General features: G+C 47.7%; 1 protein-coding gene across 1 annotated transcript in view; it reads left to right on the top strand.

Moving 5' to 3' along the window:
- The window catches only part of MYO7B (myosin VIIB), an 83,934-nt gene that overhangs the window by 20,744 nt on the left and 36,059 nt on the right, over nt 1-27,131 (top strand). The window contains exons 10-25 of the mRNA XM_045030719.1: nt 279-355; nt 717-836; nt 1,072-1,214; nt 3,232-3,442; nt 6,622-6,757; nt 7,026-7,186; nt 11,187-11,324; nt 14,848-15,000; nt 15,570-15,668; nt 16,203-16,297; nt 17,605-17,689; nt 18,201-18,419; nt 19,723-19,830; nt 20,974-21,153; nt 23,194-23,403; nt 24,647-24,817. Coding sequence (XP_044886654.1) covers nt 279-355; nt 717-836; nt 1,072-1,214; nt 3,232-3,442; nt 6,622-6,757; nt 7,026-7,186; nt 11,187-11,324; nt 14,848-15,000; nt 15,570-15,668; nt 16,203-16,297; nt 17,605-17,689; nt 18,201-18,419; nt 19,723-19,830; nt 20,974-21,153; nt 23,194-23,403; nt 24,647-24,817 — 2,306 coding nt within the window. The remainder of the gene's footprint in view (nt 1-278; nt 356-716; nt 837-1,071; nt 1,215-3,231; nt 3,443-6,621; nt 6,758-7,025; nt 7,187-11,186; nt 11,325-14,847; nt 15,001-15,569; nt 15,669-16,202; nt 16,298-17,604; nt 17,690-18,200; nt 18,420-19,722; nt 19,831-20,973; nt 21,154-23,193; nt 23,404-24,646; nt 24,818-27,131) is intronic.

Raw genomic sequence — 27,131 nt, forward strand, 5'->3', positions numbered from 1 at the left:
GCTTGGGAGCTTCTCAGGGCAGTGACTTTCTCACTGCGGCCAGGGCTACACTACAGACTGCCAGCAGAGCTATGCTGGTCTGCGGTGTGGATTAACTATACTGCTAACATACTGCTAGTGTGGACATGGCCTGTGTTTCTGTACAGTGCTCCGCCCAAGATCCTGCTCCTGGCCTTGGATAGTACAGCAATACAAACAGTAACAACACAGCCATGCACCATAGTGGTAGTGACTTGTACTGTGTGTGTATACTGAGCTTTGTGGTTTCCTCTTCCCAGCTGCTGTGTATGATAACTTGGACTGTTCTGATGTGCTGGATTCTTCACACTTTTCTGTAGCAACCAAACTGCTTGAGGTACTGGATTCTCATCTTCTCTCACTAGCTCTCTGGTTTGTTCCCCCTTCTGGGAGGGTGGATTGTTGGCACATGTGCTTCTGTGGAGAGGTTGTTTATGGTGTTTTCCTTTTGTGCAGTGTCCCCTTGTCACTGCTAATGCTCACAGTGATGCCCCTCCAGACTGAGAGATCTTTCCCTATATAGGCCCCAGGAACAGCTATTTTTCCTGTGACAGTAGGCCACAGTACCAGTCAGACAGCCTGTCTCTGCTTTCCCCACTTCTATCTTACACGCCTTTTCCTGAGTCAGACTCCTCCCGTCTTTGCCAGGTCTGCTTTATCTACATTGAATGATCCAGCTGCAGTGATTATTCCTACAGGTGGACTCCGGAGAACTGCAAAACAGCCTTACAAACCACTCGATCATCATCCGAGGAGAGAGCGTGTCCATGCCCCTGAGCGTTGCCCAGGCTGCTGATGGGAGAGACGCCTTTGTGAAGGTAAAGGAGTTCACCCCCTCCAAGTGTGCATTGCATTGATGCTTTTCAAAGAGTGTGAATGCTTTCAGGGCTGGGTCTACTGACTGTCTGAGGGCCTGGTTCTGCAAACACTTATCACTGGGCCCTAGATCTTGCTACACTGAACGTGCATGTTGACTTCATTCTGAACAGCAAACGCAAGGCCCAGTAGGATTTGCATTATTGGGCCCTTACCGCCTTTTTAACTCTTCCGCAGGGGATCTATGGCCACCTCTTCTTGTGGATAGTAAATAAGATCAATGCTGCAATTTTCAACCCACCTTATCAGGATTCTAAAAGTTTGCGCAGGTCCATTGGGCTTCTGGACATCTTTGGTTTTGAAAACTTTAACACCAACAGGTAGGATGTTCCAGATTCATTTCCATCAGGGAAAGTGACAAATAGTAGACATAAAGGTAGGGAACAAATGAATTAATTTGCTCATTCGTTGTCATCTTTGCGATCAAAGTAAAGATGGTGTTTGCTTCCATCACTGAATTTTCCTAGCGATGATCATGATGCACATCCCTGTGCTGACTTTTCCTGCCACACAAATGCCATTACCTCTGCTGAGCTATGTTGCACAGCACAGGGGTTCTCCAACTTCATCATAGCATGGATCACATCTTAATGGAGATCATGTTGTGGACACCTCAGGTTCCCATTCCCTGCATGCTTTCCTCTTGCCCAGTCTTCTCCTGTACATGGTTTCAGGCTGCTTGATTTCCCTGCTCCTGTGGACATGCTGCCCAGATGCCTCTTCCTCCCGGACATAATGCCCATTGTCTCTCCCATCTCTCCTGGACAGTCCTCTCCCATTGGTGGCTTCGGGCCTCAAGGGCAGCTTCTGTTTCCTCTTAGATAGTAGTGGTCCTGTCGCAGGGCAACGACTGCCCGGCACGGCACCTCCTGCTGGTTGTCCAGGGAATTAGCTCTTTTCCAGCTCCGGAGCGCCCTCCGCTGGCTGATGTCTCGCCTGCCACTGGCCCTGTGTCCCTCCTGGACCCCGGTGCCCTTTGCCCAGGGGTTCTGCCCACTGCAGCAACCCACAAGCCCTGGGTCTCCCCTCCCAGGGGAACCCCGAACGCCCTATCCCCACCTCGCCTCAGTGGCTACTGCCAGTCATCAGCTAGCCCCCGCTCCCTGGGGCGGACTGCAGTCTATAAACCACTCATCATTGGCAAGGGGGGTTGGACCAACTGCCTCTGCCTATCTCTGGGCTGCCTCTCTGCAGCCCCAGTATCCCTTTGTGGGCCCTTAACTAGGCCTGCAGCCTGGGGCTTTGCTAGGCTTCCTCTGCCTCCTTGTGTCCAGCTCCTTCAAGGGGCACTGAGGCTCTTTGGTAGGGAACCAGCAGGACACAAGGAGGAGAGCCAGCACCATATAACTAGCCAGCTTTCCACAGACCATCAGCAAATGCTGTGCAGACCATGAACCACTGGTGGTCTGCATATTAATGTACCAAATATGCCACACCTGGGATAAAGCCCAGGAAGCATGTGATCAGTATCACATTTCTGTATGCTACCTTTAATGCAATATGTGATAAATCTGGTTATATTATGATGGTGCCTAATAATTAATAATAAATAATACTATTTACTACTCCTGAAGGTCACAATCCAGATCAGGGCCTCATGGTGTGCAGACACACCAGCACCAGGGCTGGCTCCAGACCCCAGCGCACCAAGCGCATGCTTGGGGCGGCATGCTGCAGGCGTGCCTGCGGAGGGTCCGCTGGTCCTGCGGCTCGGATGGACCTCCCACAGGCATGCCTGCGGATGCTCCACCGGAGCCGCGGGACCAGCGAACCCTCCGCAGGCACGTCTGCAGGAGGTCCACCGGAGCCGCGGGACCGGCGACCGCCAGAGCGCCCCCCGCGGCATGCCGCTGTGCTTGGGGTGGCCAAATTGCTAGAGCCGCCCCTGACCAGCACACAAAATCCTTGCCCCCAAGCATTTACAAGACCAGATGCGTGAGTGACAAATAAAAGGAGGAAGGGTGGCAGAGAGGACAAGAGTAAGAGGAATCCAATCACACACCTATATAGGCTAGCTAAGCACACAACCAGGAAGCTCCTGAGGGTCTCTGTAAACAACAAAACAAAATATAAAATGAAACAATCTGTCCTGCCAGCTGCACACTATATGAAGGAGTCCGTTGCATGTGAGTTGTTGGGCATGGTGATATGTGCCCAGATAGAACACCATACAGCAGGGGTGTTCATTAACAGTGTGAAATGGTATCACCTAAACTATAACAGTGTTCCCTGTGTACATGTATCGAATATAGAGTGTCAGATAATACTGTCCAGTGATAGTGATGGTACCAGGTAACATGGAGGTGACAGTGGATTCCCCGTGCTGTTCCCCTGCAGCTTTGAGCAACTCTGTATTAACTTTGCCAATGAGCACCTTCAGCAGTTCTTTGTGCGCCATGTCTTCAAGCTGGAGCAGGAGGAATACCTTGCGGAGCACATCTCCTGGAGCCACATTGACTTCACAGATAACCACCAGGCTTTGGAAGTGATCGCACTCAAACCCATGAACATTGTCTCCCTCATTGATGAGGAAAGCAAGTTCCCTAAGGTGAGAGCCTTATTCTGTCTGGTCTCTTGGCTTCACACAGAGGGCAGCTGCCTAGAAAGCTCTTCTGGAGGGACTGTGAGCTGGTAAGACCAAGTGAGAGTCATCTCCCCACAGAAGTCCCTTCACTACCTTTAGTGTCCTATCCAGTTGCAACCCAAAGGGGAAAGTCCATGAGATTAAAACTCTTGTGCACACTGTAGATGGTTCCCTGGTTGACTGTGTGCCAGACACTGCTTACAGGTGGGAGCAGTTGCTGCTCCAGAATTCTTCGGGGCCAGAATCATTTATGGCTCTTGTAGACTCATAGATTCCAAGGCCAGAAGTGACCTCTGTGACCATCTAGTCTGACCTCCTGTATAGCACAGGCCATAGAAATAATTCCTAGAGAAGATCTTTTAGAAAAATATCCAAACTTGATTTAAAAATTGTCATTACAAGGCAATTGAGAATCCATGACAACCCTTGGTAAGTTGTTCCAATGGTAAATTACCTTAACTGTTAAAATGTATGCCTTATTTCCAGTCTGAATTTGTCTAGATTCAACTTCCAGCCATTGGATCATGTTACACCTTTCTCTGCTAGATTGAAAAGCCCATTAGTAAATATTTGTTCCCCACGTAAACACTTATAGACTGTAATCAAGTCACACCTTGACCTTTTCTTTGTTAAAATAAATAGATTGAGCTCTTTGAGTCTATCATTATACGGCAGGTTTTCTAATCCTTTAATCATTCTCGTGGCTCTTCTCTGAACCCTCTCTAATTTATCAACATCCTTCTTGAATTGTGGACACTAGAACTGGACACGGGATTCCAGCAGCAGTCACCCCAGTGCCAAATATAGAGGTAAAATAACCTCTGTACTCCTTCTCAAAATTCCCCTGTTTATGCATCCCAGGGTCACGTTAACTCTTTTGGCCACAGCGTCACACTGGGAGCACGTTTGGCTGATTATCCACCACAACCCTCAAAGCTTTTTCAGAGTCACTGCTTCCCAGGATGGAGAGTCCCCCATCCTATAAGTAAGGCCTACATTCTTTGTTCCTAGGGGTATGCATTTACATTTAGTCAAATAAAAAGCGTATTGTTTGCTTGCACCCAGTTTACTAAGAGATCCAGATCACTCTGAATCAGTGACCTGTCCTCTTCATTATTTACCACTCCCCCAATTTTTGTATCATCTGCAAACTTTATCAGTGATGATTTTATGCTTTCCTTCAGGTCACTAATAAAAACATTAAAAAGTGTAGGGCCAAGAACCAACCCATGTGGGACCCCACTGGAAACTCATCTGCTCAATGACAATTCCTCATTTACAATTACATTTTGAAATTTATCAGTTAGCCAGTTTTTTAATCCATTTAATGTGTGCCATGTTAATTTTATATCGTTCTAGTTTTTTAATCAACATGTCGTGCCTTATAGAAATATTAAATATTACATCAACCCTTTTACCTTTATCAACCAAATCTGTAATTTCATCAAAAAAGAAAACAAGTTCATCTGACTGGATCTATTTTCCATAAACCGATGTTGATTTGCATTAATTATCTTACCTTCCTTTAATTCTTTATTAATCGAGTCCCATATCAGCTGCTCCATTAGCTTGCCAGGGATTGCAGTCAGGCTGACCAGCCTATCATCACCCAGGTCATTCCATTTACCCTTTTAAAAAATTGTTACATTAGCTTTCTTCCAGTCTTCTGGTTCCTCAGTTCTCCAAGACTTATTGAAAAACATTAACAGTCTAGCAAGCTCTTTAACCAATTCTTCTAAAACTCTTGGATGCAAGCTAGCTGGACCAGATTTTTAAAATGTCTAACTTTAGTAGCTTCTGTTTAACATCCTCCAGAGATGCTAGTGGAATGGGAATTATGTTATCATCACCATAGGATGAGACTATAGCATCTGTTTTCTCCCCAAATACAGAACAGAAATATGTATTCAACACTTCTGCCTTTTCTGAATTACTATTGATAATTCTACTATTTCCACCTAGTAATGGACCAATATCATTGTCAGGATTCTTTTTTTCCCCGTATTATATTTAAAAGACTCCTTTTTATTGGCATTAATGCTGCTGTCCATAGCTGCCACCTTGTGTCTCTTTGCTTCCCTTATCAATTTTCTACAAGTCCTAATTTCTGATTTATATTCATTACTATTAACATCCCCTTCCTTCCATTTGCTATAATATAACAAATATATGTATTTGCCTTCACTTCCACTCTATTTTTTATTTTTTTAACCATCACAGCCTTCACCCTCAGTTTTGGCTTTTTGGGCATCTAGTATGGTATTCTTAAATGATGCAGTTATGCCAGGTGGTAAGAGCACAGAGGCTGGAGAGCATCCCCCATGCTCTCTGCATGCTCCAGGAAAAGGATAATCACAACTGCAGTCCCTGCACTCAGAAGAGCAAAGGGTTTGCTCCCTCTTTATTATCTCAAGGGCCCATGACACTTCAAAGAGCACAGCCCTGCCCATGCTGTCTGCCACCCCAAGGAGGAGGAAGCTGTTGACAGCATCCTTTTAACAACAGCATTATCCTGGTGGGTTTTTTTCCCCCTCACTGATGAATTGTAATGAAAACGATATGCTTAATGACAAGCATCCAACTGACTGCCAGCCTACCAAACTCATCCGTTGAGCTTCCCAGATGATTGGCAGGTGCAGGGCAGAATCCTGTCTGTAAACTCCAGAGCTGCACAAGGGCCAGGGGAAGGAGAGCGGTGCCAGCCTCATGGAGGGCCTCTGTGCCACTGAGCCTGTGCTGGGCAGGAAGGCTCAAAGAGGCCAGGGGAACGTTCTCTCAAGCAACTCTTACCGCCTCTTGCATTGCTTTGGAGCTCTTCTAGCAGCTGCAGGTGACCACAGTGGAGTCAGCGGGGGTGATTCCCTGGCCCCAAGGTAGCAGGACACACTCACTGGTGCTGTGAAGTGCCAGTGGATACTCTAGCTAGGCCCTGTCTTTGTAAGATGGTGCCTTGCCCTACTGCTGGAGCCAAGTGCTCTTAACAACACTTTCCCTCTCTCCCACTCCAGTGCAATCATCCAGTGCCGGTCCAGATTTAACCCTTTGTTATCTCGGAGCACTATTTTTTTTGCTTGCACTGTAGAGGCCAGTGCTTGCAGAGAGAATCTGCTTCACCCCTGTCTCTTGGTTGTGTTTGTTCCTAGGGCACTGACGCCACGCTGCTAAACAAAATAAATTCCCATCATGGCAAAAGCAAAGTCTACATCCCACCGAGGAGCGTCCATGACACCAAATTTGGTATCAGCCACTTTGCTGGGATTGTCTATTACCAGTCGAAAGGTGAGAACACTTCTCTGTACAAGCACGGTCCTCTTCAGAAGCAAAGAGAGGAGAGCGCCTCTCCCCTGAGGCAGCTGCACCATGGGTCATTGTCCTCTCTAGGGTGCTAGATTTCACACAGCCTCCTGCTTGCAAAGCAGAAGTAATGAAAGCAAGAGGATTCATTTAAATTGAGCTGCAAGTTGCTGTAAATTAGGTTTATTTTAGAGTGGCAGCCTGGGATCAGAGCCAGCGCAGATGATGAGGTTATTTTATTTCTTACCTACAGGTTTCCTGGAGAAGAATCGTGACATGCTCAGCTCCAACATAATGCAATTGGTTTACTCTTCCAAAAACAAATTCCTGAGGCAGATCTTCCAGGTGGAAACAACCGTGGCTACACTAGGCCGTGGGAGCATAAAACATCTCAGAGCTGAGCATACCCTCAAGGTTGGCTTTCTTCTACTTAGTTAAAAAAAAAAATCTGAAGTGTGCTTGATTATGTTCAGCCTTCCAAATGGTCTTACATTCTGTCTGCAAACTCTTCTGTCTTTCCCTTGAGCAATTTGTGCACTGGTAGACAGGCGCGGCTCTAGGAATTTGGCTACCCCAAGCAGTCATGCCTGCGGGAGGTGCACCGGAGCCGCGGGACCAGCGGACCTCCCACAGGCATGACTGCGGAGGGTTCGCTGGTCCCGCGGCTCCGGTGGAGCATCCGCAGGCACGCCTGCGGGAGGTCCACATGAGCCGCGGGACCAGCGAACTGTCCGCAGTCATGCCTGCGGAAGGTCCGCTGGCCCCGCGGCTCCGGTGGGTCTCCCACAGGCATGACTGTGGAAGGTCTTCCGGAGCCGGCTGCCGCCCTGCCGGCAAAATGCCGCCCCAAGCGCACGCTTGGCGCGCTGGGGTCTGGAGCCGGCCCTGCTGGTAGAACAGCTTGCATGATCAACTGGAATCCTGAATTATTGCCATAAACTGCTATGATGACAACCCAAAACTCAGAGTAACAGGGGGCCTTAGACCTTCCTCTCCCTGAATGGCCCATGTGGAGGCTACATTCAGGCTCCCATTGAAGCATCTGAGCTGTACTTCTTTTTCAGCATGCTCAGACAGCAAATTGACAAGTCTATATTGAGTCTGCCTCAGCTGTGCCTGGCTTTCTGTCTGAAGGTAGATGCCAGCTGCAACTGTCTAAGTGTGCACGTGTTCATCACTATAGTGTGTGTGTGTGTGTGTGTGTCTGAGTGGAGGTGGCATGGAGAAAATCATGACTAAAGGCATGCATTGTAAATCCAGAAGCTCCTTTTAATTGAAGCAAAGTGTGACGAGGCACCACGCTAGAGTGAATACAACTCTAGGGGTAGGCAGACAATTGGCAATTGATTAAAAACTCTCCATCTGAAGTCCCAGGATAGCTTGTTGGGAATCTCAGAACTTCATGTGGGATCATTTAAGAGTATCATAGGACGTGATCTGGGAGTGGAACATTGTGCAGTCCAGGCATTGTGCATGGGATCATTCAGACAGCCAGTCCAGAATAAAATATAAGTCCTGTGAACTACATCCTAGGAGCCCTGTCCCAGATACTGCTGTATTGGATAGCAAGGTTGTAATGGGGTGCACTCACCTCTCGCAAACGCCCCTGGTCGAGTGTGTGTTTTTTCTCAATTTTCTCCACTCACGGTGCCCCGTTGGTTGCTGCACTTGTCAGGCAGGTCTTTGAGGACTCAGACCTCTGGCTGAGTCTCTCACAGTCCATGTGCAAAACCAAACAAATTCCTTCTGGGGCACACAATCCAAAATGTCCCCCATGTCCTACACCCTCCCTGGGCTCAGTCTTTAACCAGCCCAACGGGGCCCATCCCGGTACCCTCGCTTGGTCCAGCGAGGTTGAAAGGCTCCTACTCTGGAGTTGAGCACTGCCCTGAGGGATTTTTCCCTGGGGTCACCTTGCCTCTACTTGAGTCCTCAGTGACCCCAGCTTTCCTGCTGAGTCACTCCTCTTGGACTCAGTTTGCTGACCACAGCTCCCCACTGAGTCAGTCCCAGTGCAGCCCTCTTCCCTGCAGTGCCACAGCTCTAATTCCCTTCCTTAGGGAACAGCCACTTCCCTCAGTGGCTGGGGGTGTGTGTGTGTTCCAGTCTCATTCACTGCTCTGGGCCCCAACCCAGGGACCCTTTAATCCTTTCGCTGTGTCCCTTTACTAATTGCTGCTCTATGTTTCCCTGGACTGCTTCCCTGTAGCCCATCTTAGCTGAGTCCCAGCAGCCAGCCAGAAGCTCCTTCCTCACTCCCCCAGTCCCTGCCAGTAACTACCTGCTTGGTCACAGCAGCCTGCCAGAAGCTATTCTCAGGCTCCCCCAGTCCCTGGCAGTAACTAATTCAGTATTTCTCAAATCCAGCCACCAGGGGCTTTTCTTGCAGCCACAGCCTCCTGGGCTGTGATGGGGTGGGGGTGGGTGGCAATATGGGTGGCTGCATTTTGAGAAACCAATGGGTGGCCCTCCCTCTCCCTGTTGCTCCTGGATGCACTGCCTTGATGTTGATTGTTGGGACTGCCAGCAGAGGGTGTCTGCGGGCGAGAGCCACGTGCCTCTGCCTAGGAGCCGGTCCTGGCGCAGCCTGGTCTGCAGTGCCAGGGCAGGCAGAAAGCCTGCCTTAGCACTGCTGCTGACCGGGAAGTCACCCAAGGTAAGCCCGTGCCCCAACCCTATGCCCCAATCCCCTGCCCCATCCCTGAGCCCCCCCAAACCCAGAGCCCCTTCCTGTACCCCAAACCCCTCATCCCTGGCCCCATCCCAGAGCCTGCGCCCACAGCCTCCCTCCTGCACCCCAAGCTCCTGGCCCATCCCAGAGCCCCACTCACACCCTGAACCCCTCATTCCCAGCTCCACCCCACAGCCCTCACCCCCACAACCCAACCCTCTGCACCAGCCCTGAGCTCCTCCCACACACCAAACCCCTCATCCTGAGCTCCGTTGGGTCACGGGCATGAACAATTTTCTTCAACTGGGTTGCCAGAAAAAAAGTTTGAAAGCCAGTGCTCTAGGGGACTCTGAGGAAATATTTTCCAAAAGTGCATGTGTTTGGCCACGGGAGGGCAGTGTTGATCCATAGGTAAAGCTGCAGAAGTGCTCAATGTTAGATGCTAAGTGTGAAATGTTTAGAGAGGGAAGAGGATCAGAATGGATTTGCTTAAGCGTAATAGCAACATGGGCTAATGGAGTCTGTGGTTCCCCACCATCAAAAAAACCTTCTGTCACACACAGTTATTAGCTCCTTGCTCTGAAGAAGCCCTGTACTAAAAAACAAAGAAACAATTGCAATGGAACCCTTCTGTAGGTAGGAATCTTAACCGCTGAGGATAGGACAAGAAGAAATGGGCTTAAATTGCAGAAAGGGCAGTTTAGGTTGGACATTAGGAAAAACTTCCTAACTGTCAGAGTGGATAAGCACTGGGATAACTTGTGTAGGGAGATTGTGGAATCTCCATTATTGGGGATTTTTAAGAGCAGGGTGGACAAACACCTGTCAGGGATGGTCTAGATAATGCTTAGTCCTGCCTTGCTTGAGTTCAGGACTAGATGAACTCTCAAGGTCCCTTCCAGTTCTATGATTCTATGATTTGAACAGAGTGTCACTGTAATGGAATGTGCAGTTTAAACACAATGGAAAGCTGAGATTAACTCCCACTACAATGCTCTGTGTAGCAAAGACTGTGGAAAATTCTGCTCCCACTTAGGCAGCTGAAAACTGGCAGTAACTAAAATAAAGGTGCGTTTCCATTGGAGTTGCACCAGTGGAACAGAGAGCAGAATTTGGCACTGTTGCTATAAGCAAAGGACTCTGTATTTATGACCATATGCAGATCAGCTCTTAACTTTTCACTATGTATTCTGCGTATTTTTACCATTTCACTGTTTACAATAGCAATAATGACCTTGAAGTTAGACTTCTGTGGCTAATGGCTGGCTGGGAAGCCGTGGGCCCTCAGCCTGGCCAGCTGGGCATGAACTGCCAGGTAATACCTAGCCTGGAGGTCAGTATTGCTTATGTACATGCTGTTTCCTATCAAGCTCACAAGCACACACACATTAATTACCATTGCAATAATAACCTGGTACATGCCAAGGCAGGTCCTATAACATACACAGAACTTGTCCGCAGAGAAGGATCCTTGCCCTTGGTACACACGATGGGTAGGACTTTGCCACTCCCATGCACACTGAGCAGCACTTTACTCATGTGAGTAATCCCAGTGAGCGCAGGGGGGTTACTGGCACAGGTAAGTACAGCGTAGAGTAAGGATGACAGATCTGGCCCCTAGTGGGTACAGAAACAGAAATTAGGGGACTGTCAAAAAATGTGTTTCTCTTTCCAGGAACACACAGCAATGTTATTAGTGGGCCCATGGGAGGTAAGAATCATGTATGTGCTTATTCTCTCCAGGGCTCGGATACTACCAAACGCCTGTCTACATTAGGTGGTCAATTCAAACAGTCTCTGGAGCAGCTGATGAAAATCCTGGGGAGCTGCCAGCCGTACTTTATTCGCTGTATCAAACCCAACGACTACAAGAAGCCTTTGGTAATACTTCAAAAATACTAGATCAGCGTCTTACCTGCAGTAACTTTTGTGTTTAGAGGGAAAGTGACTTAGCAGAAATCCTCAGTTGCTGCATAGCATCTTGTATTTCCACCTTAACCAAGAATAGCTGGAGTTCTAAGGTGGCTGTAATAAAAACGGCAATAGTACAGAGTGGCTTTAATTTTAAAGGGCCCCTGCAAAAGGTTTTGGAGTGATATATTGCAAAACCAGGAATGAGGAATATACTGAAATGTTATAAAAGCCACCCTTGTGCCTGCAAAACAGAGAATTGGGAGGGTTTTAACTAACAACAAATAGGGAAAGGGAAAAAATATAACTATGGGGCCAAAAGTGATCATACTGAGGGACAAAGGTGTTGGTGTTTAATGTGGAGAAGGGCCATCTGAGCAGTGTCACAAGGGAAGAGGGAAGGTCTTGCAGTTAAGGGTAGGTCTATACTCACCGTCCAGGTCGACGCGGTGAGTTCGACTTCTCGGAGTTCGAATTATCGCGTCTAATCAAGACACGATAGTTCGAACTCCCCGCGCGCTCCGGTCGACTCCGGAACTCCACCACCGCGAACGGCGGTGGCGGAGTCGACCTTGGAGCCGCGGAGTTCAACCCCGCCGCGTCTGGACGGGTAAGTCAGTCAAACTAGGGTACTTCGAGTTCAGCTACGCGAATATGAACTTGCGTACCCTAGTTCAACTCCCCTCCCCCTTAGTGTAGACCAGGCCTAAGACACTGGACTGGTTCTCAGGAAATCAAGACTTGGTTCTGCCCCAGACAGGGCTGGCTCTATCATTTTTGCCACCCCAGGCATAAAATAAAATAAAATAAAAAAGCCGCCCGAACTGCCAAAGCAAAAAAAAAAAAAAAGCCATGCTTGGGGACTATGCTGCCCCAAGAATGGATGGAATGATGCCGCCCCAGGCATGTGCTTCCTCCGCTGGTGCCTGGAGCTCTGGCCCTGGCTTCAGACTCCCTGTGCGACCTTCATCTGTCCATGCCTCAGTTCCTTCGTTTGAATTGGGGACAATAGCACTGTGCTATCTCAGCTGGTGTGCTAAGAGTCAACAGAGAGGAGGTGCTCAGAGATTGCAGTGATGTGGGCTATAGAAAAACCTAGATCAAATGGAATTTAGTTCTATGTTGCGAGGTCCAGCACCGCCAAGGTGCAATTATCTGCCACGCTAGGAAGCGATGATGGGATCGTCCTTACTAGAACCTCCCAACTCGCCAATGGACAGACTACATTTAAAACACGTGGGCTTTGCACTCACAATCTTGCATCTTTTCAAAAACCTGCATCAACCTGCTGTGGGCACCTAGAGCTTGGCCCAAAGCCCACCGAGGTCAGTGAGAGTCTTCCTAAGGACTTCAGTGGGCTTTGGACCAAGCCTCTAGTGACCAGTGTTTGGCAGATGTAAATTCAGGGGGTGGGTTGAGCTCCTTTGACAAATGTGTGTCCACCTTAGTTTTGGAAACAAAGGGCCAATGCAGCTGCTGTAAATCAGCAGTGCTCTATTGAGTCAATGGAGTGATGTCAGCTTGCACCAGCTGAGGATCTGGCCCAGAGATAGAGAAATACAAATTTTAAAAAAAGAATTGGCCATGTAGTGACTCACACACTGGCTGCGCTGAATGGAGCACATCATTACCTGAATGGAGCACATCATTTTGGTTAGGCTGAGTCTTCTCTTGCAAGCTGCTGTGTGTTTTCAATTCCCATTGACTTCAGCAGGCATTAAGGGTGCTCAGAACCGCCTGGGAGGAGCTCAGTGCCTGGCCGAACTGAGCCCATAGAGTGGTCTAATCATATCAGACCTGATCCAATGCCCTTTTTAAGTCTGTGGGAAGGCCGCCATTGCTTCAGTGGGAGATAGACTTGAGTCCTCACCTCCAACAGAGCTCAGGTTGCAATGAAACAATAATGGAACGACTTCTTCCATACTGCCATGCAGACCAAGGCCCTGACCCTGCCAACTTACACCTGTGCTTACCTGTTAGTACGTGACTAGTCCCACACAGGTCACTGAGACTACTTGCCTGCTTAAAGTGGGTCAGCCTGGGCAGGATGGGATCCTGTGGCATAACTGCTGTCACTTGGAGGGGTGTATCCCTGTCTTTCATCCAGTAGCCATGAAAAGTTACAGTTACTGTGCACCTCTCAGCCGGCACATGTCCCACCACAGCAGACGTAGCCACAAGTAAGCATGCCAGTGCCAGTGGTATGTTTCTGTTTTCTCAGTTTATGTGTGATTTGAACAGAATAACAACTACAGAGGACTGAAGGGAAAAAAAACCTGCCCATCCTCAACTGTTCAAAGTAGCTGGCGAGTATCTCTTCACTGGTACTTGATGGTCTGTTCATATTTACATCAGGCAAGAATCCTGAGATCCTGTCCCTTATCTACGCACTGGGGCTGGCTGTCATTATTCAGGATGTGAGGAAGTTCACTTCTTAAAGTAACCTCTTTAGAGCCCTGATCTTAACACTTAGCAGTTCATGAAATCCTGCCCTTCCCCTCCCTTAGTCTCTGCAGCTTGTAGGAAAGGCCCTTTAAGGGGTTACAATTTCCAAAGTGACATTTTAAAAACAAACTATGCACAAAAACTATAGCACTAGACCACACTACGTGAGGCCTGAGGCTCCAGGGTCTTGCCGCTTGTGCTGTCACTGACACTTGTGCAGAGGGAGAGTACAATCCTACTGGGCTGATTCGGTAGCATTTGACAGCCACTTGTAAAGGTGTCAGTGACTACACAGGTGGAAGTCTGTGGTGAATCAGGCCTGGTTTGTGTCATCTTGGTTTCTTTCAGCCTTTGTGGTTGCAGTAGGGATGTTAATCACTCTTGGTGGAAGTTTCAGGGATGTCCAGATTTTATATTTGCTTGCTCAGATTGGGTCTTGCCTTCAGAGTTACCCATTTCATACACCTATCTGGCAATCTGATTGCCAAGGTATGGGATGTCCTGTGTACATGCTCACCTTTGAGCACTGGGCCCAGAGTATGATGGATGACTTTAAGGTGTGGATTTTTAAAAGACCTCACCTGAATCTCTAATTTTGTTCCTTTGATAAAATGCAGGCACAATTTTGCAGGGGCAGTTTCTGATCTGTAGATATCTCGCTGGTTTGCAGGATCAGTTAGGAAGTCAGACCAATAAGTGTCACAAATTATTCCTGCAGTTATTTGTTACCTACAAAAGCAGACCCACAATTTCTCATGGGTCTAAAAGTGCAGATGTGGAATTGGAAATGGCCTTTAAAAATCAGACCCAAAGTAAGTGGATCATTTCTGCTGCTGCCATGTGCAAATATGCAGCTCCAGAGAAGTCTCTTTCTTACACCAGCAATGAATTTGGTGCACTGACATATAAAAAAGGCAATTTAAAAAGAGAGTAATATCTCATTTTGAAACCATCCTGGTATCTGCAGGAGTCAGCAGATGCTCTCTAAGGAACATTACATGAACAATTTGTTTCTGTGATAAGTTTCTTCATGTGTCTGTCCTTTCAGTTGTTTGATCGGGAGCTGTGTATCCGACAGCTGCGCTATTCGGGAATGATGGAAACCATTCGGATTAGGAAGGCTGGCTATCCGATTCGCTACAGCTTTGCAGAGTTCTTTGAGAGATACAGAGTCCTGCTGCCAATGTCCGCTCGAGAACAGGTGTGTCCACAGGAACTTGATTAATGCTAACTGGACTTTTCCTGATGAGGCATTGAGTGTAATATACTCTCAGTTAGGTTTTAAGCCTCAAATGGTCTCAGCTCACTGCTCACATATACTGGAGCACATGGCTAAACAGGGTTTAAATACCTTTATTCTTCATGTTCACGTTCCCTTTAGCTCAAGCAGTAATGGCTCATGCTGTTAGATCCAGAGGGCCTGAAATTCCTGAAAATATCCCAGCCAAGCGCATCATTCCAAAATCTAAAACACTTTCATTCTCCGCACCCTCATTTCTGAGATCTCTCTGCGCTGAGAAATTAACATGCCCCTGGCTTTGGATACCGGGACTTCTCAGAACAAACACGAACATTCCTCCTGCTCTTGGTCCTGGAGCCCTTTAAACCCAAGCCATTTCTGCGCTTGGCACTCTCAATCCTGAGGCCTCTCAGACCTCGTAAATTTCTGTTCTTCATGCTATGAAATGCCAGGGTCATAGATGCTTAGATCCTGCAACTTCTGTATTTCTAACCAAGCCCCAATCAGTGACAATGATTTTTCCTCATCAGCTGCAGGATGATGCTCGTCGGTGCTGCATTTACATTTCTGAGGCGGTTCTAGGGAAAGATGAAGACTGGAAAATTGGAAGAACCAAGATTTTCCTCAAAGTAAGTAATAAAGGCCATTTGCTACCTCTTAAGGTTAAAAAAAAATTATGGGTGCCTCATAGGAAAGCTTGAATTCCCAGTTAAGGAGAACTAAGTCAGCGATGCCGAGTTCTAATGTGAATACTCTCCGAGGCTGGTTCTTTGGCCCTTTAGACAATGTAGCTCAGCGGGTATCGCTGTGCCACCAAATGGCTCGTCCCATAAGAAGCTGATTCACTCACCCACTCCCATTTCCCATTCGTGCAGTGGAACAGTGGATTGCACTTCATAACTCCCTGCTCAGGCCCTGAGGGTACAGAGCATGTTATAGTGTGGGTGTACTGTACGTCTGCAGATGGCTACAAGCAAGCATAGTGGGCCAGGTGCTGCATAAACTTCCTCCTCCAGCTCTGAGAATGTACATTGAAGCCAACTCGCAGCATGCCTGCAAGTTCTGGGCCCCTTCAGCACAGATGCTGCCCTTTGTGTCAAGTTTCTGGTGGTTCTGTGTTGAAACCATTAAATCAATGTATATTTGTGACTCTTTTTAAACAGGATTATCACGATATGGTATTGGAGGTGCAGCGAGACAAGGCGCTCACTGAAAAGGCCATTCTGATCCAGAAGGTGCTGAGGGGATTCAAGGACAGGTAAGTGCTTTTAAAGAGCACAAGAATTCGTAGTTGTATAAATTCTCATCAACTATTCTCCTCCTTGGGGTGCATTATAACATAAGTAAAGCGCTGACTATATCAATCCGCAGCTTCCATTGGACTTAAATTAAATTCCTCTGGCACTCAGATAATATACTGATTGGGCCACATAAATAGATAGGCAAAGATTTTGCTCATAGATTTGTTATGTTTTCTGATTCATTTTATCTCAGAGCCTTATAAAATCCAGTGGTGCTATACATGGCACCCTGCATGCATGTGAAAGAATGATCAATAAATCCAGCTGGAAGGAGGATTTGCATTGATCAATTTCTAGTAAACAATGGGCTTAGTTTCAGTGCATGAAATCCTACTGCAGTCAGTGTCCTCTTTTAATCTGCAGAATGACCCTATTCAGTTATTCTCCCTGCCAATGTAGGATTGTTCCCTGTAGTTATGGTTCCTAATGTTTTGTCCAGTTCAGTTTAAAAAGTCAATGTATGTCAAGTTTACTTACCTACTAGTACACAGCCATCCTCAGCTGCTCAGATTCCTTAAAGGTTTGATTTATCACTTATTAATCTAACTCTGGCCAATCAAAGTGTGTTTTAGGGAACAGTTCTAACTGTGTTCGAGAATGCATCTGTCAATGAATGTGCAATACGGGTGTCATCCACCCTGCATTTACTGGGAGAGCTTTCACTGTAGGAAGTTTGCTTATTCAGAGGGGTTTTGCAAACATTATCAGTTATAACTCAAGTTCTAAGCCTATGGTGATCAGACGCATAGGGTTAACTTAACTAGGTCTGATTTCTGGAAACTGGACCATGTTTTCAGGGGTCACATCTCCAATGCATTCCACAGAGCATGTGGCCTGGAAATTATTGCTGAGAACATTACTGGAGCATCATGGATCAATCAATAGGGATTTCTGGTACTTTCCTTAGACTCTCCTCTCCATTAGCAAGTGGATTCAGAGTGCATGTGACAGGATTTTGGATATCTTGTCTAATTCACTCTGCTGCTTTACTTGCGCTGAGAGCTGAGTAGCAGGGTGAATCTCTGACTGGTGCTATGCAAGGGATCAGGCTACATGATCAGAATGGTCTCATCTGGATTTACCATCTGTGAGCAAGGGGTGCAGGTGGGCAGGATGTTGTGACTGAGAGGGGCTAAGAGGGGCTATGTATGGTCTAAGAGGGGAGAGCCACTGCTTCATTCCTGCCCCTCACCCTTGTCTGTTGTATACAATATGGCAGGACTGCCTAGCAGAGTAACCTGTTTCTTCACCCATCTGCTTTTAGGAAGCAGTTTCTAAAACAGAGGCAGGCTGCTGTGAAGCTGCAGGCAGCATGGAGGGGTTATTACAGCAGGAAGAATTTCCACCTGGTAAGTGAAGGGGTTCTGGCCTCGAGGGTGTGTGACTACTGTGCTGTATGTGGCGGGAGTTCGGAGCGGCTGCTCAGCAATGAGAGAGAATGGGCAGAGGGGTGGTGTATGGAGAAGAGGGGTTAAGCCCAACAGGGGCTCTGGAGCACCTTAACCCTTGTTGAACCCAAGACACGCCCCCTTATTCGTCCCAGGAACGCCATTTTCTTCCATTCAGTTCTCTTCAGTCCTGTTCTCTCTCTCCCCTTCCCTCCGTTTCCTGGGATTAATGTCATTCCCTACATTTAATAGGCCATGCAGGGGGATCTTCAAAACCCACTTTATAGAGCACTGCACTGGCAGGAAATAAAGCATTCACTCCAGCGGTAACTTCCAGTAGCTGTGTCAGTTGTCCTGAGTCTCTGTCCAGGACAGCTACAGAACTTGTTATCTTCTGTCCAGCCCAACACAGTCCTGGCCTCGTTTGCATCAAGACTAATCACTTCAGCTCATTCTTCTCCACCTGCTGCAGATCCTGATGGGCTTCGAGCGCCTGCAGGCCCTCTTCCAGAGCCGGCAACTTGCTAAGCAGTACGAAACAGCCCGGGCCAGTGTGATTAAGTTTCAGGCCCTGTGCCGAGGTTACCTGATGCGTCAGAAGACAGCGGAGCAGATGAAGGCTGTGGGCATTATACAGGCGTATGCCAGGGGTATGTTTGCTCGTAGGAGTTTCCAGAGGATAAAGAGAGAGGTATGTATGCACAGTCAGCCATCTTTGAAACATGACGTTGCTTCTAGGATTCTCTGATAAGCATGGGGAGCAGCAAGCTCCTATAGGTAGCCAGTCCCCATAGTGATAACAAGTGTCCCCGGATGAGTTCTTAAGGCATCACCATAGAGTTGACTGTAGGATGTTCTCTTTGGTGTAGAATCCTAGAGTTAGCATGATGATGGTTCTCCAGGGTCTGGACGGGTATGAGAACAGGGACTTTAACATATAGATCTCATGTATGTCTGTCGTCTGTGCTTATTAAATTAGGGGTTTGCAGACATGGGACAAAATCACTTGGGGAAATTGCAAAAAAATAAAATGCATTTTGTTTTAAAAACCAAAGAGTTAAGGAATATTTCTGTGTGGGAGGCATGGAGGGAGGAGGAAAATATCTTATATGATACTATGGTCCAGTAACTTCTGAAAAGGTAAATCCGTTTCTATAACAGGGCCTGATATGGTCTCTTATGGAAATCAGACTGTATTGCATTCCAGAATGAGAGATACTCATGGACAAAACTCCTCAGTTATTATTCGTATTTCAATAGCAACTTGGCATCCAGTCACGGGCCAGGTTCCCATTGTGCTAGGCACTGTAGAAACACAACAAAGATTGTCTGCCTGTCTGTCTATGGCTCTTCCAACATGCTTATTATCAAATGTCATATACATAGCTAGGAGCTGGGCTTCCACGCTCCTCCAGTTCCTTCATTCAGCCGCTGCTACTTGCCAAGGGCCAAGTGCATACCTAGAGGGAAAGATTTGGGGTTTTCTCTTCTTCCTTCTCTCACTTATTCCCAAGCAAGATCATCAGGGCAACCCCTTCCCCACACCCTGCCTGGAGAAAGTGTTCAGGCTTCGAGTGGACTCATAAAGTCAGTGCACTTTCTCTTACCTGTCAGGGACGTCCTTACAAAAATGTGTAAAGGGGGTGGGGTGGCCAAATGCACCTTCAGTACTTGCCTCTTACAGAGGACAGCAAGAGCCTTGTGGAGGAGCCCTGGTTAACCTCCTGGGCATTTCTTTCATTTGAATATCTGCCCCTTTTCAAACTAAAGAATTCCAAAGGCAAAAGTTCTCCTCTGAAATAGTTTTCTTACATCCAAATAGTGCACGTTTATATGGGCCCTGTTGCTAAAGACAGCCAATCTACAGCTGAGCAGCCACTGAGGGCTATTACTAAAATCTTGGTGTGGCAGCCACCCCTGCTTCCCAGCTGATGGCAGAATGTAGCCAGCAAAGCAGGGTGGAGATGGTCATAGAGTGTTCCTGTTCCCTGCAGCACCAGCATAGACTAGAAGCCAGAAGGCTATGCTTAGAAGAGGAGAAGCGCCTCATCCAAATCATCGGGCCAATGAGAGCAAAACAAGAAGCCATGAAGCTCGAAAAGGTAGGAGTCAGGATTTGGAGGGATGAATGAAGAGTTCTCGTGTGTGCTCACGGACACGCCACCCCACCAAACACACACGCATGGACTTGCTTAACTATCCACACACACATATATGCATCGGGCTGCATTTTCAAAAAGTAACAACATGCAGGTACAGTTGTGACCCTGCTTGGGTTTGCAAAGTAAGAACTGTGCAAGCAAGTCAGACGTGCTTATCTGCCTGCACATTTCCCCAGATTGCTCATGCCAGTCTATCTGCAGCAATGTACTGGCACATTTGCCCAGACTGCCCATGTCAATGCGTTACCAAATATTTAAAGTCACACTCTTCTCTTAAGAGTTTGGGATTCTGTGCTTTCCCTGTAGCAGCTATTAACACCACTGCCCCTTACAGCTGCATTGTTTTTAGGCTAAGATTTAAAATGAAACTAATTAACGAGCACCGACAGTCAGGTATGACTTTAGACTTCCAGTTTTTAGAATCTTGGGCTTAGTTTCTTATCTCATCAGCTATTACACATCAGTAAGTGAAGGAGAACTGACTTTCTGACATTTTCTTTTGTAATGTCCCATAATCCATTCAATATAATCTGTTGGTCATTTGGTAGCTGAAACTATTCCTCCCCCCCGACACACACACACAGAAGCTTTGCTGTTTACAGGAACAGGTGGAAACATGGGAAGCTGTGGACTTTGTGGCCTTCTACAACTGCAAAAACAAAAGTGACTTTTTTGTGAAGTTGGAGAAGAGAAAAATGTTGCGCCCAATTCTGATTTCACTTAAATGTTCATTTATTAGATTGGTGTGGATCACTAACTCCTGAATTATCCCATTGTGAGTGGGATCAGAGTCAGACCGCTGTTAGTTTTGGCTTTATGCCCCACTTCTAGCATTACTTTAATTATTTTTTATATCCTAGGCTGTGTCGATCCTGGATGTAGCTCTCCAGTGCAGACTCCAATGTGACTCACCAGTACAAGCACCATTCTCCGCTGGTGCATTGTGTCTACATTGGGAGTTTGCACTGGTCAAACTACATCTATGTAGTTACATCAGTGTAAATGTCCCTAGTCTAGATAAGCCTTTAGTTCTAGCTAAACACGCTTCTAGTTAACCTTAATGTGTCTTTTGTGTGTTTAAAGGAGCACCTGGCTATGCTGGAGAGGGAGGAGGAGGAGGAGAAGCAAAGAAAACACAATGCTCTCTCCAACAAACCACCACTTTATGATGCTATCAGCGATCAAGAAATGGTGGATAAAGTGTTTGGTTTTCTGCCTACTGTGATTGGAGGCCAAGAAGGGCAGGCTCCTCTGGGATTTGAGGTAAAGAGCAGCAAAGACATGATGGGCCAAATTCATGCCTGGTGTAATGTCCTTGACTTTGCTGAAGTTGCACCAAGGATAAATTTGGCTCAACCAGCTTCTATAAGGTGAAAACATGAGCACTGAAAGAGACCAGAAGAGAAGAGTTAAGTGGATCCACCCCCTTGAGTCACATGATCTCATGCACTTGGCATCCTGGGGAAGCTCATTAGTAGCTCAATAAGCATAAGCTTTTGTCTCGTACAGGGCTTGAGAGCTCTGTGCCTCCTGAGGTCACATAGCGCCAGTTCCTTTCCTCTGGCAAACCCCAGAAAACCCAGGCCAGCCTCTTCATTCTGTGTTAGTCTCATTTGTTGTGCTTCCAGGGCCCGTTTCTCTGTCTGTAATTTTCTTGTTAGTCTTTTACAGTACATGCATGCATTTCTTGTGGCTTCAGTAGCTTTCTGTTTGAAAACGAGAGTGAGGAAGAGAGTGGTCCTGATATATAGAGCTATGTAGCCTGTGTGACAGCATCAGTTAGTGTTTTATCTGGAGGCAGATCTTGTTTTGCACACAGTACCTAGGTCGTGGGGAGGATGTTCCAGAAATGGCCAGCATATTATCCATGGCCAGTGAGACATGCCTTGGAGCCTCTCCAGCTTGACAGTTTGTTGCCTTGGAAAGGAATGTAATTTGGCAGGACATGGGATCTGCTCCTGGATATCATCTTGAGCTGTCAGGTCCAGGGAGAAGTTGCAAAGGATACTTCCAGCCACACCAAGGAAAGCTAAGGCCTGGTCTATATTAGAAAATTAGGTTGGTTTAACTACATCGGTCACACCCCTGAGAGGTGGTGTTAAGCCAACTGAAATCCCCGGGTAGACAGCGCTTCCCCTGACCTAGCTACTACCTCTCGGGTTGGTGGATTAGCTATGCCAAGGGAGAACCCCTCCTACTGGCATAGGTGGTGTCTATACGGAGGTGCTAGAGTGGCACAGCTATGCTGCTGTAGTGTGTTAAGTGCAGGCAAGCCCTAAGTCCTACTTAACAGGCACAGGACTCTCTCCCCAGCATTTTGTTGACAAATCTGCTTGTTGCTGGGATGCCGGACTGTGCTTTGAAGTCCCTATTTCTGCAGCATTGTTGAGGTTAGGTCCAGTCTTCTGCTGAGCATCCTCTGCCTCAAGAAAGCCAATTTCATCTCTGCAAGAGGAAACATCAGGAGGACTTGAGGAAGTGCAGTCACTTGGGAGGGTTTAGTGCTGGGAGGTCCTTCTTCCAACATGCTTTCTTAGCATCCCCTCCCTTGGCTTCCTTGGGGTTAGCTCTGCCAGGACCCATCAGTTGCCAAGTACCCAGTCAGCTGATTCCCCAGGATAAAGTAATTTGGGGTCATTGCCATTCATTTCAGAGGATGGGGCTTCCAGGTTTCTGATGAGTGATGGAAGACTCCAGTATTAGCTGCACCAACCGCCTTAGGTCACCAGTCTGAATGAAGCATGCTTGGGGTGCATTGTTTTGGAGATACCTCAAGTGCTTTACCTTCATGACATTAAGAAATGTAGGGTTCTGAAAGCTGCAGCACTGAACCATGTATGACACTGCCGCAAGCCTGAGTCTCTAACACTGCAGAAGTACAGGGAACAGAGGAAAGACTTGGGAGTTGCAGAAGGGGTCTGTGGTCCCGGTGGAATGGAGTGGGAGGAGGCAGGTGGATTAGAATGAGCAGATAAATCTCTCTGTAGGTCAGTGTGTAGTGAGGGCTAGCAGGAATGATCGGATAATGAAATAGAGCCTGGCTTTCTCAATGAGCAGACACCATAATGTTCCCAGGTCAGCTGGGATCTCAGGCTGAATGCACTTAGTGATAGTTAAATCTCCAAGAGCAGGACAGGCACAACTCCCAGTGCCTACTGCTGGTGGATGGAAGGAGCACTGATATTAACTGAGATCCACCTGGCTGGGACCCCAAGGGCTGTTTCTGGCAAAGCCAGGAGGCAGAAAATAACTGTACAGGACATGAGGAGAAAAGAAAGGGGCTCTTGTCTGTGTTCTGTACAGGACCTGGAAGCAAAGGCAGGCAAGCTGGATGAGGTGGACCTGGACATGATTCCCATGAGCATGGAGCTAGAAGAGGAAGTCGATGACCTAGTGGAGTACACGTTTCCAAAGTTTGCAGCCACTTACTTCCAAGGATCCTCTACGCACACGCACATCCGGAGGCCGCTGCGTCACCCGCTGCTCTACCATGATGAGAAAGATGATATCCTGGTATGTTCCTTCCTTGAGTGCCCCTGCCTGCCTTTCCTCTCCTCCAACAGGCCTGTTGTTCCCTGACCAGGGCCTGTGGGCAGGGGAAACTCTAGAGCCAGAGATACTCCTGAGCACTACAATGGAACTAGTAATTTCCATGTTCCCTGGAGGCTACTCACCTGCGAGTCTTTGCTTCCTGCTGGCAGGTGCTGCCCACAGCCCAGCACTGGCTGCACAGGAGAGAGCCCTGCCACTCACTCACTCAGCTGACACAAGAGGCCCTGATGTAATCATTTCTCCACCTTTATTCTACCAAGGAAAAGACTCTGGGAGCTGGCCCCAGCCACTCCTGCTCAGGGTGGGGGTGGGAAAGAAGGGGCTTTCGGCTCACCCTTTTGCCAAACTGCTGTTGAGGCTTCTGGTTTTTGAGGTGAAGTTGAGGGGGAGTGGAGGTCCATGCCTTCCCATCATCCTGCTGTTGCTGTTCCTACTGAGGGATGAGGAGTTCTGGGATTCCCTCATTTAGCACAGGGCAGCCTTAGAAAACCAAGGTCCCCGTCCTGCAAGAGATTTGATGTCACTCCCTTGCAGGTTTGGGTCCTAAGGGCTCTTGGGAAAGCTGAATGCTGGCTGCCAATCACTGAGTAAGTTCAGACTCCGGCTCAGCTAATATTTCTGTACCACTCGCCAGCCCCATCCTGCACCATCCCCAATATTAAAAAAAACTGCCTCACAACAGCAGCTGTCTGAGGGCTTTAGCGGTAATACAGCTGGTCTAACAGCTTGTCTACACTTAAACGCTGCAGCAGCACCGCTGTAGCACTTCAGTGAAGACACTACCTAGTCTGATGGGAGGGGTTCTCCTGAGAGGTGGGAGTTAGGTCGAGGGGAGAACTGTCTCCACTGGCAGTTAGGTTGGTTTAACTGCATCGCTCAGGGGTGTGGATTTGTCCCATCCCTGAGCAAGGTAGTTATATCCACCTAATTTCCTACTGTCGACCAGACCTAATGTTCCCACCAGAGCCACCTGAAGCTTCACACGCCATCCTCTCTGCATTGGGGATACATGAATATTGCTCATATATGACATGAGGGTCTATGGAAACTTCCCATGTGAATGATATGGAGCACAGGATTTTACTTGCCTGAACAGTGGATGGGGGAAGCGAGAAGTCCTACCCGTATGTGGCTCTCTGTGAGCATTGGGGAGCCTGGAGTTCTCCATCCCTGTCTGACTCCGCATTGGTCTCCTGCCTTTCAGGCTTCCTTGGCCGTGTGGAATATCATCCTGCGGTTCATGGGCGAACTCCCGGAGCCAGTAATGTTTGCTAAGAACACCAACAGCAAGAGCAGCTCTGTGATGACGCAAATCTATGACACACTTGGCAAGAAAAGCCAGGTCCAGCTAATGGGCAACAACACTCCAGAACTGGTAAGAGGGAGAAGCCTTTGTTTTCAGACTCTTCCCTCCGCTATCGTGCTGCTGCTCTGAGGGGTGAGAGACGCAAAGGAACACTTGAAGGCTTTAGCACTCCTGCATTTAACACATACCAATAGCCTTCTCGGGGGAGAGCCAGCCTCGCTGGAGGAAACTGCAGCCGGTTCTGGCAGCCAGGGTGAAAACATTCACATACCAGTAGCAGGGCTTAAACACTCTGCCTGCTGAGTGGAGAGCCTCAATTTGAGACAACCCCTATGCATTAATGGCCAGATTTTCAAGTATTCAGAATCCTCACTGTGATGTGGATGGCCAGGTTTTCAAAAGAACTTTGCACCCAATGGACTGAACACCTGAAAATCTGACCCAGTGTTTAAAGAGACGACTTAGAATATTTTTACTAACAGTTTTAATAGCATCTTAGAATTTTTTAACTAGTTATTGTAATTTTACTTCTTCCCAAGTGGTTGTAGCTGGAAACAGCCTTTTTCTCCATCTTGAGCCTGTCTCTAGAGAACCCTCCTGTAGGAGTCATATTGGACCTCTGCGAGTGGCACCTACAGTATGGCCCCGCACAGGCAATGCAAGTGGAGAACAACCAATAAGCTTTTTTTTTCTTGAATCGAAGGTGGCTTCAGCATTACTGGGTGTTAGCACTCTTGCCCTCACAGATGAAAAGAGCAGCTCATGCTAGTGCCCTACAGGAGAAGTGTGGGCTCAGCAGTTGTGATCTGCTCTGCATAAGGAATTATCTGTTGTAAGGTTTTCTACAGAAGTGGCTCTCAGCCTATCCAGATGACTGTATCCCTTTCGGGAGTCTGCTTTGTCTTGCTTACCCCAAAGTTTCGCCTCATTTAAAAACTACTTGTTTACAAAATCAGGCATAAAAACACAAATGTCACAGCCACACTATTACTGAAATTTTTTACCATATAATTATAAATCAATTGCAATATAAATATTGTACTTGCATTTCAGCATATAATATATAGAACACTATAAACAAGCCACTGTATGACATTTTAGTTTGTACTGACTTCGCTAGTGCTTTTTATGTAACCTGTTGTAAAATTAAGCAAATATCTAGATGAGTTGATGTACCCCCTGGAAGAACTCTGCTTACCCCTGGTTGAGAACCACTGTTCTATAGCACACATCAGAGTAATGTCTAAGCACTTAGACGAACCTTTGGTGACCTACAAGTGACAGAAGTAAGGGCTGTTGACCGTAACTTCCTCTTTGTGTTCCTGTAGGATCCTGACTTGTGCCTTTAATTATGGCTAAGCGAAATCATGCTGCTAGCAGTGCTTAGTTGGAGCCCAAGGGGACCAATCAGGGATCTGTCAATGGGTAGGCTTCCTGCTGGTGCATCCCATCGTGGCACAGCAGGCACTCCTCAGCTGGTGCCCCTCTCTTCTCACCACTCAGCCCTCTGGTGGGGTCTGATATGGTCCCACCCCTTTTGGGGTAAACAGAGTCCTGAATGTCTACAGCCCAGCAGCTTCATGCCAGGTTTTCAGCCTGACTACAGACTTGAGTCAGTTCCTTTCTTTATCTCCAGGGCCTCCCCACACTACCTTTGTCAGGGTGGAGAACCCAGGCTCTCCCTCTACTCTGGGCTCCAGCCCTGGGACCCTGTAATAAACATCAGGTCTTCCTATTCAGACCCATTGCTTCCTGCCTGGGCTGCTTCCTCCCACAGCCTGCCTCTAGGCCATTCTACCAGCCCCTCCTCTGCAGATCCCAAAAGGAAAAGCCCCATAGTTGTGAGGAACAAGATATATGTAAGAATCCCTTGCCAGGCCTACCTGCCCCTAGGGAGGCTCTGATGCCTAGCAGCATCAGTCACCTTCCAGCCCCAGCCAGGCCTTCCTTCAGGCAGTCCTGGGATAGGCTCTGGCCCCACCAGGCCTTCTTTCAAGGGCTTAGCACAAAAGGCCCTCTTCTCTTCCCAGCCAGCTCCTGACTGAATTGGGCTGTCTCTTTTAACTCCTCCATCCAGGCTTGGCACTGCTCCCAGGTGAAGTGGGACAGGGCTAATTGAGCCCACATGCTCTCATTAACTCCTTCCCATCTAGTGTGGGTTTTGTACACCCTATCCCAGGGTCAAAGAGGGTCTTGCATTTAACATAGTCCTTGGAAGCCTCCCCTAGGGGAATGGAGCAAATGGGAGGTTTCAGCCTGGTTGGGGAATGAATCCGGGACTGGCTGTGCTCACAGAGAACTAGAGTTAATGATGCAGATACCCTGCAATGTAAATCATCCTGATTTTTGCCTCAAAACTAGTTCAGAGTTCATCAGGGTGGCA

The sequence above is a fragment of the Mauremys mutica genome, chromosome 9 (genome assembly GCF_020497125.1).
Source record: "Mauremys mutica isolate MM-2020 ecotype Southern chromosome 9, ASM2049712v1, whole genome shotgun sequence".
Taxonomy (NCBI): Eukaryota; Metazoa; Chordata; order Testudines; family Geoemydidae; genus Mauremys; species Mauremys mutica.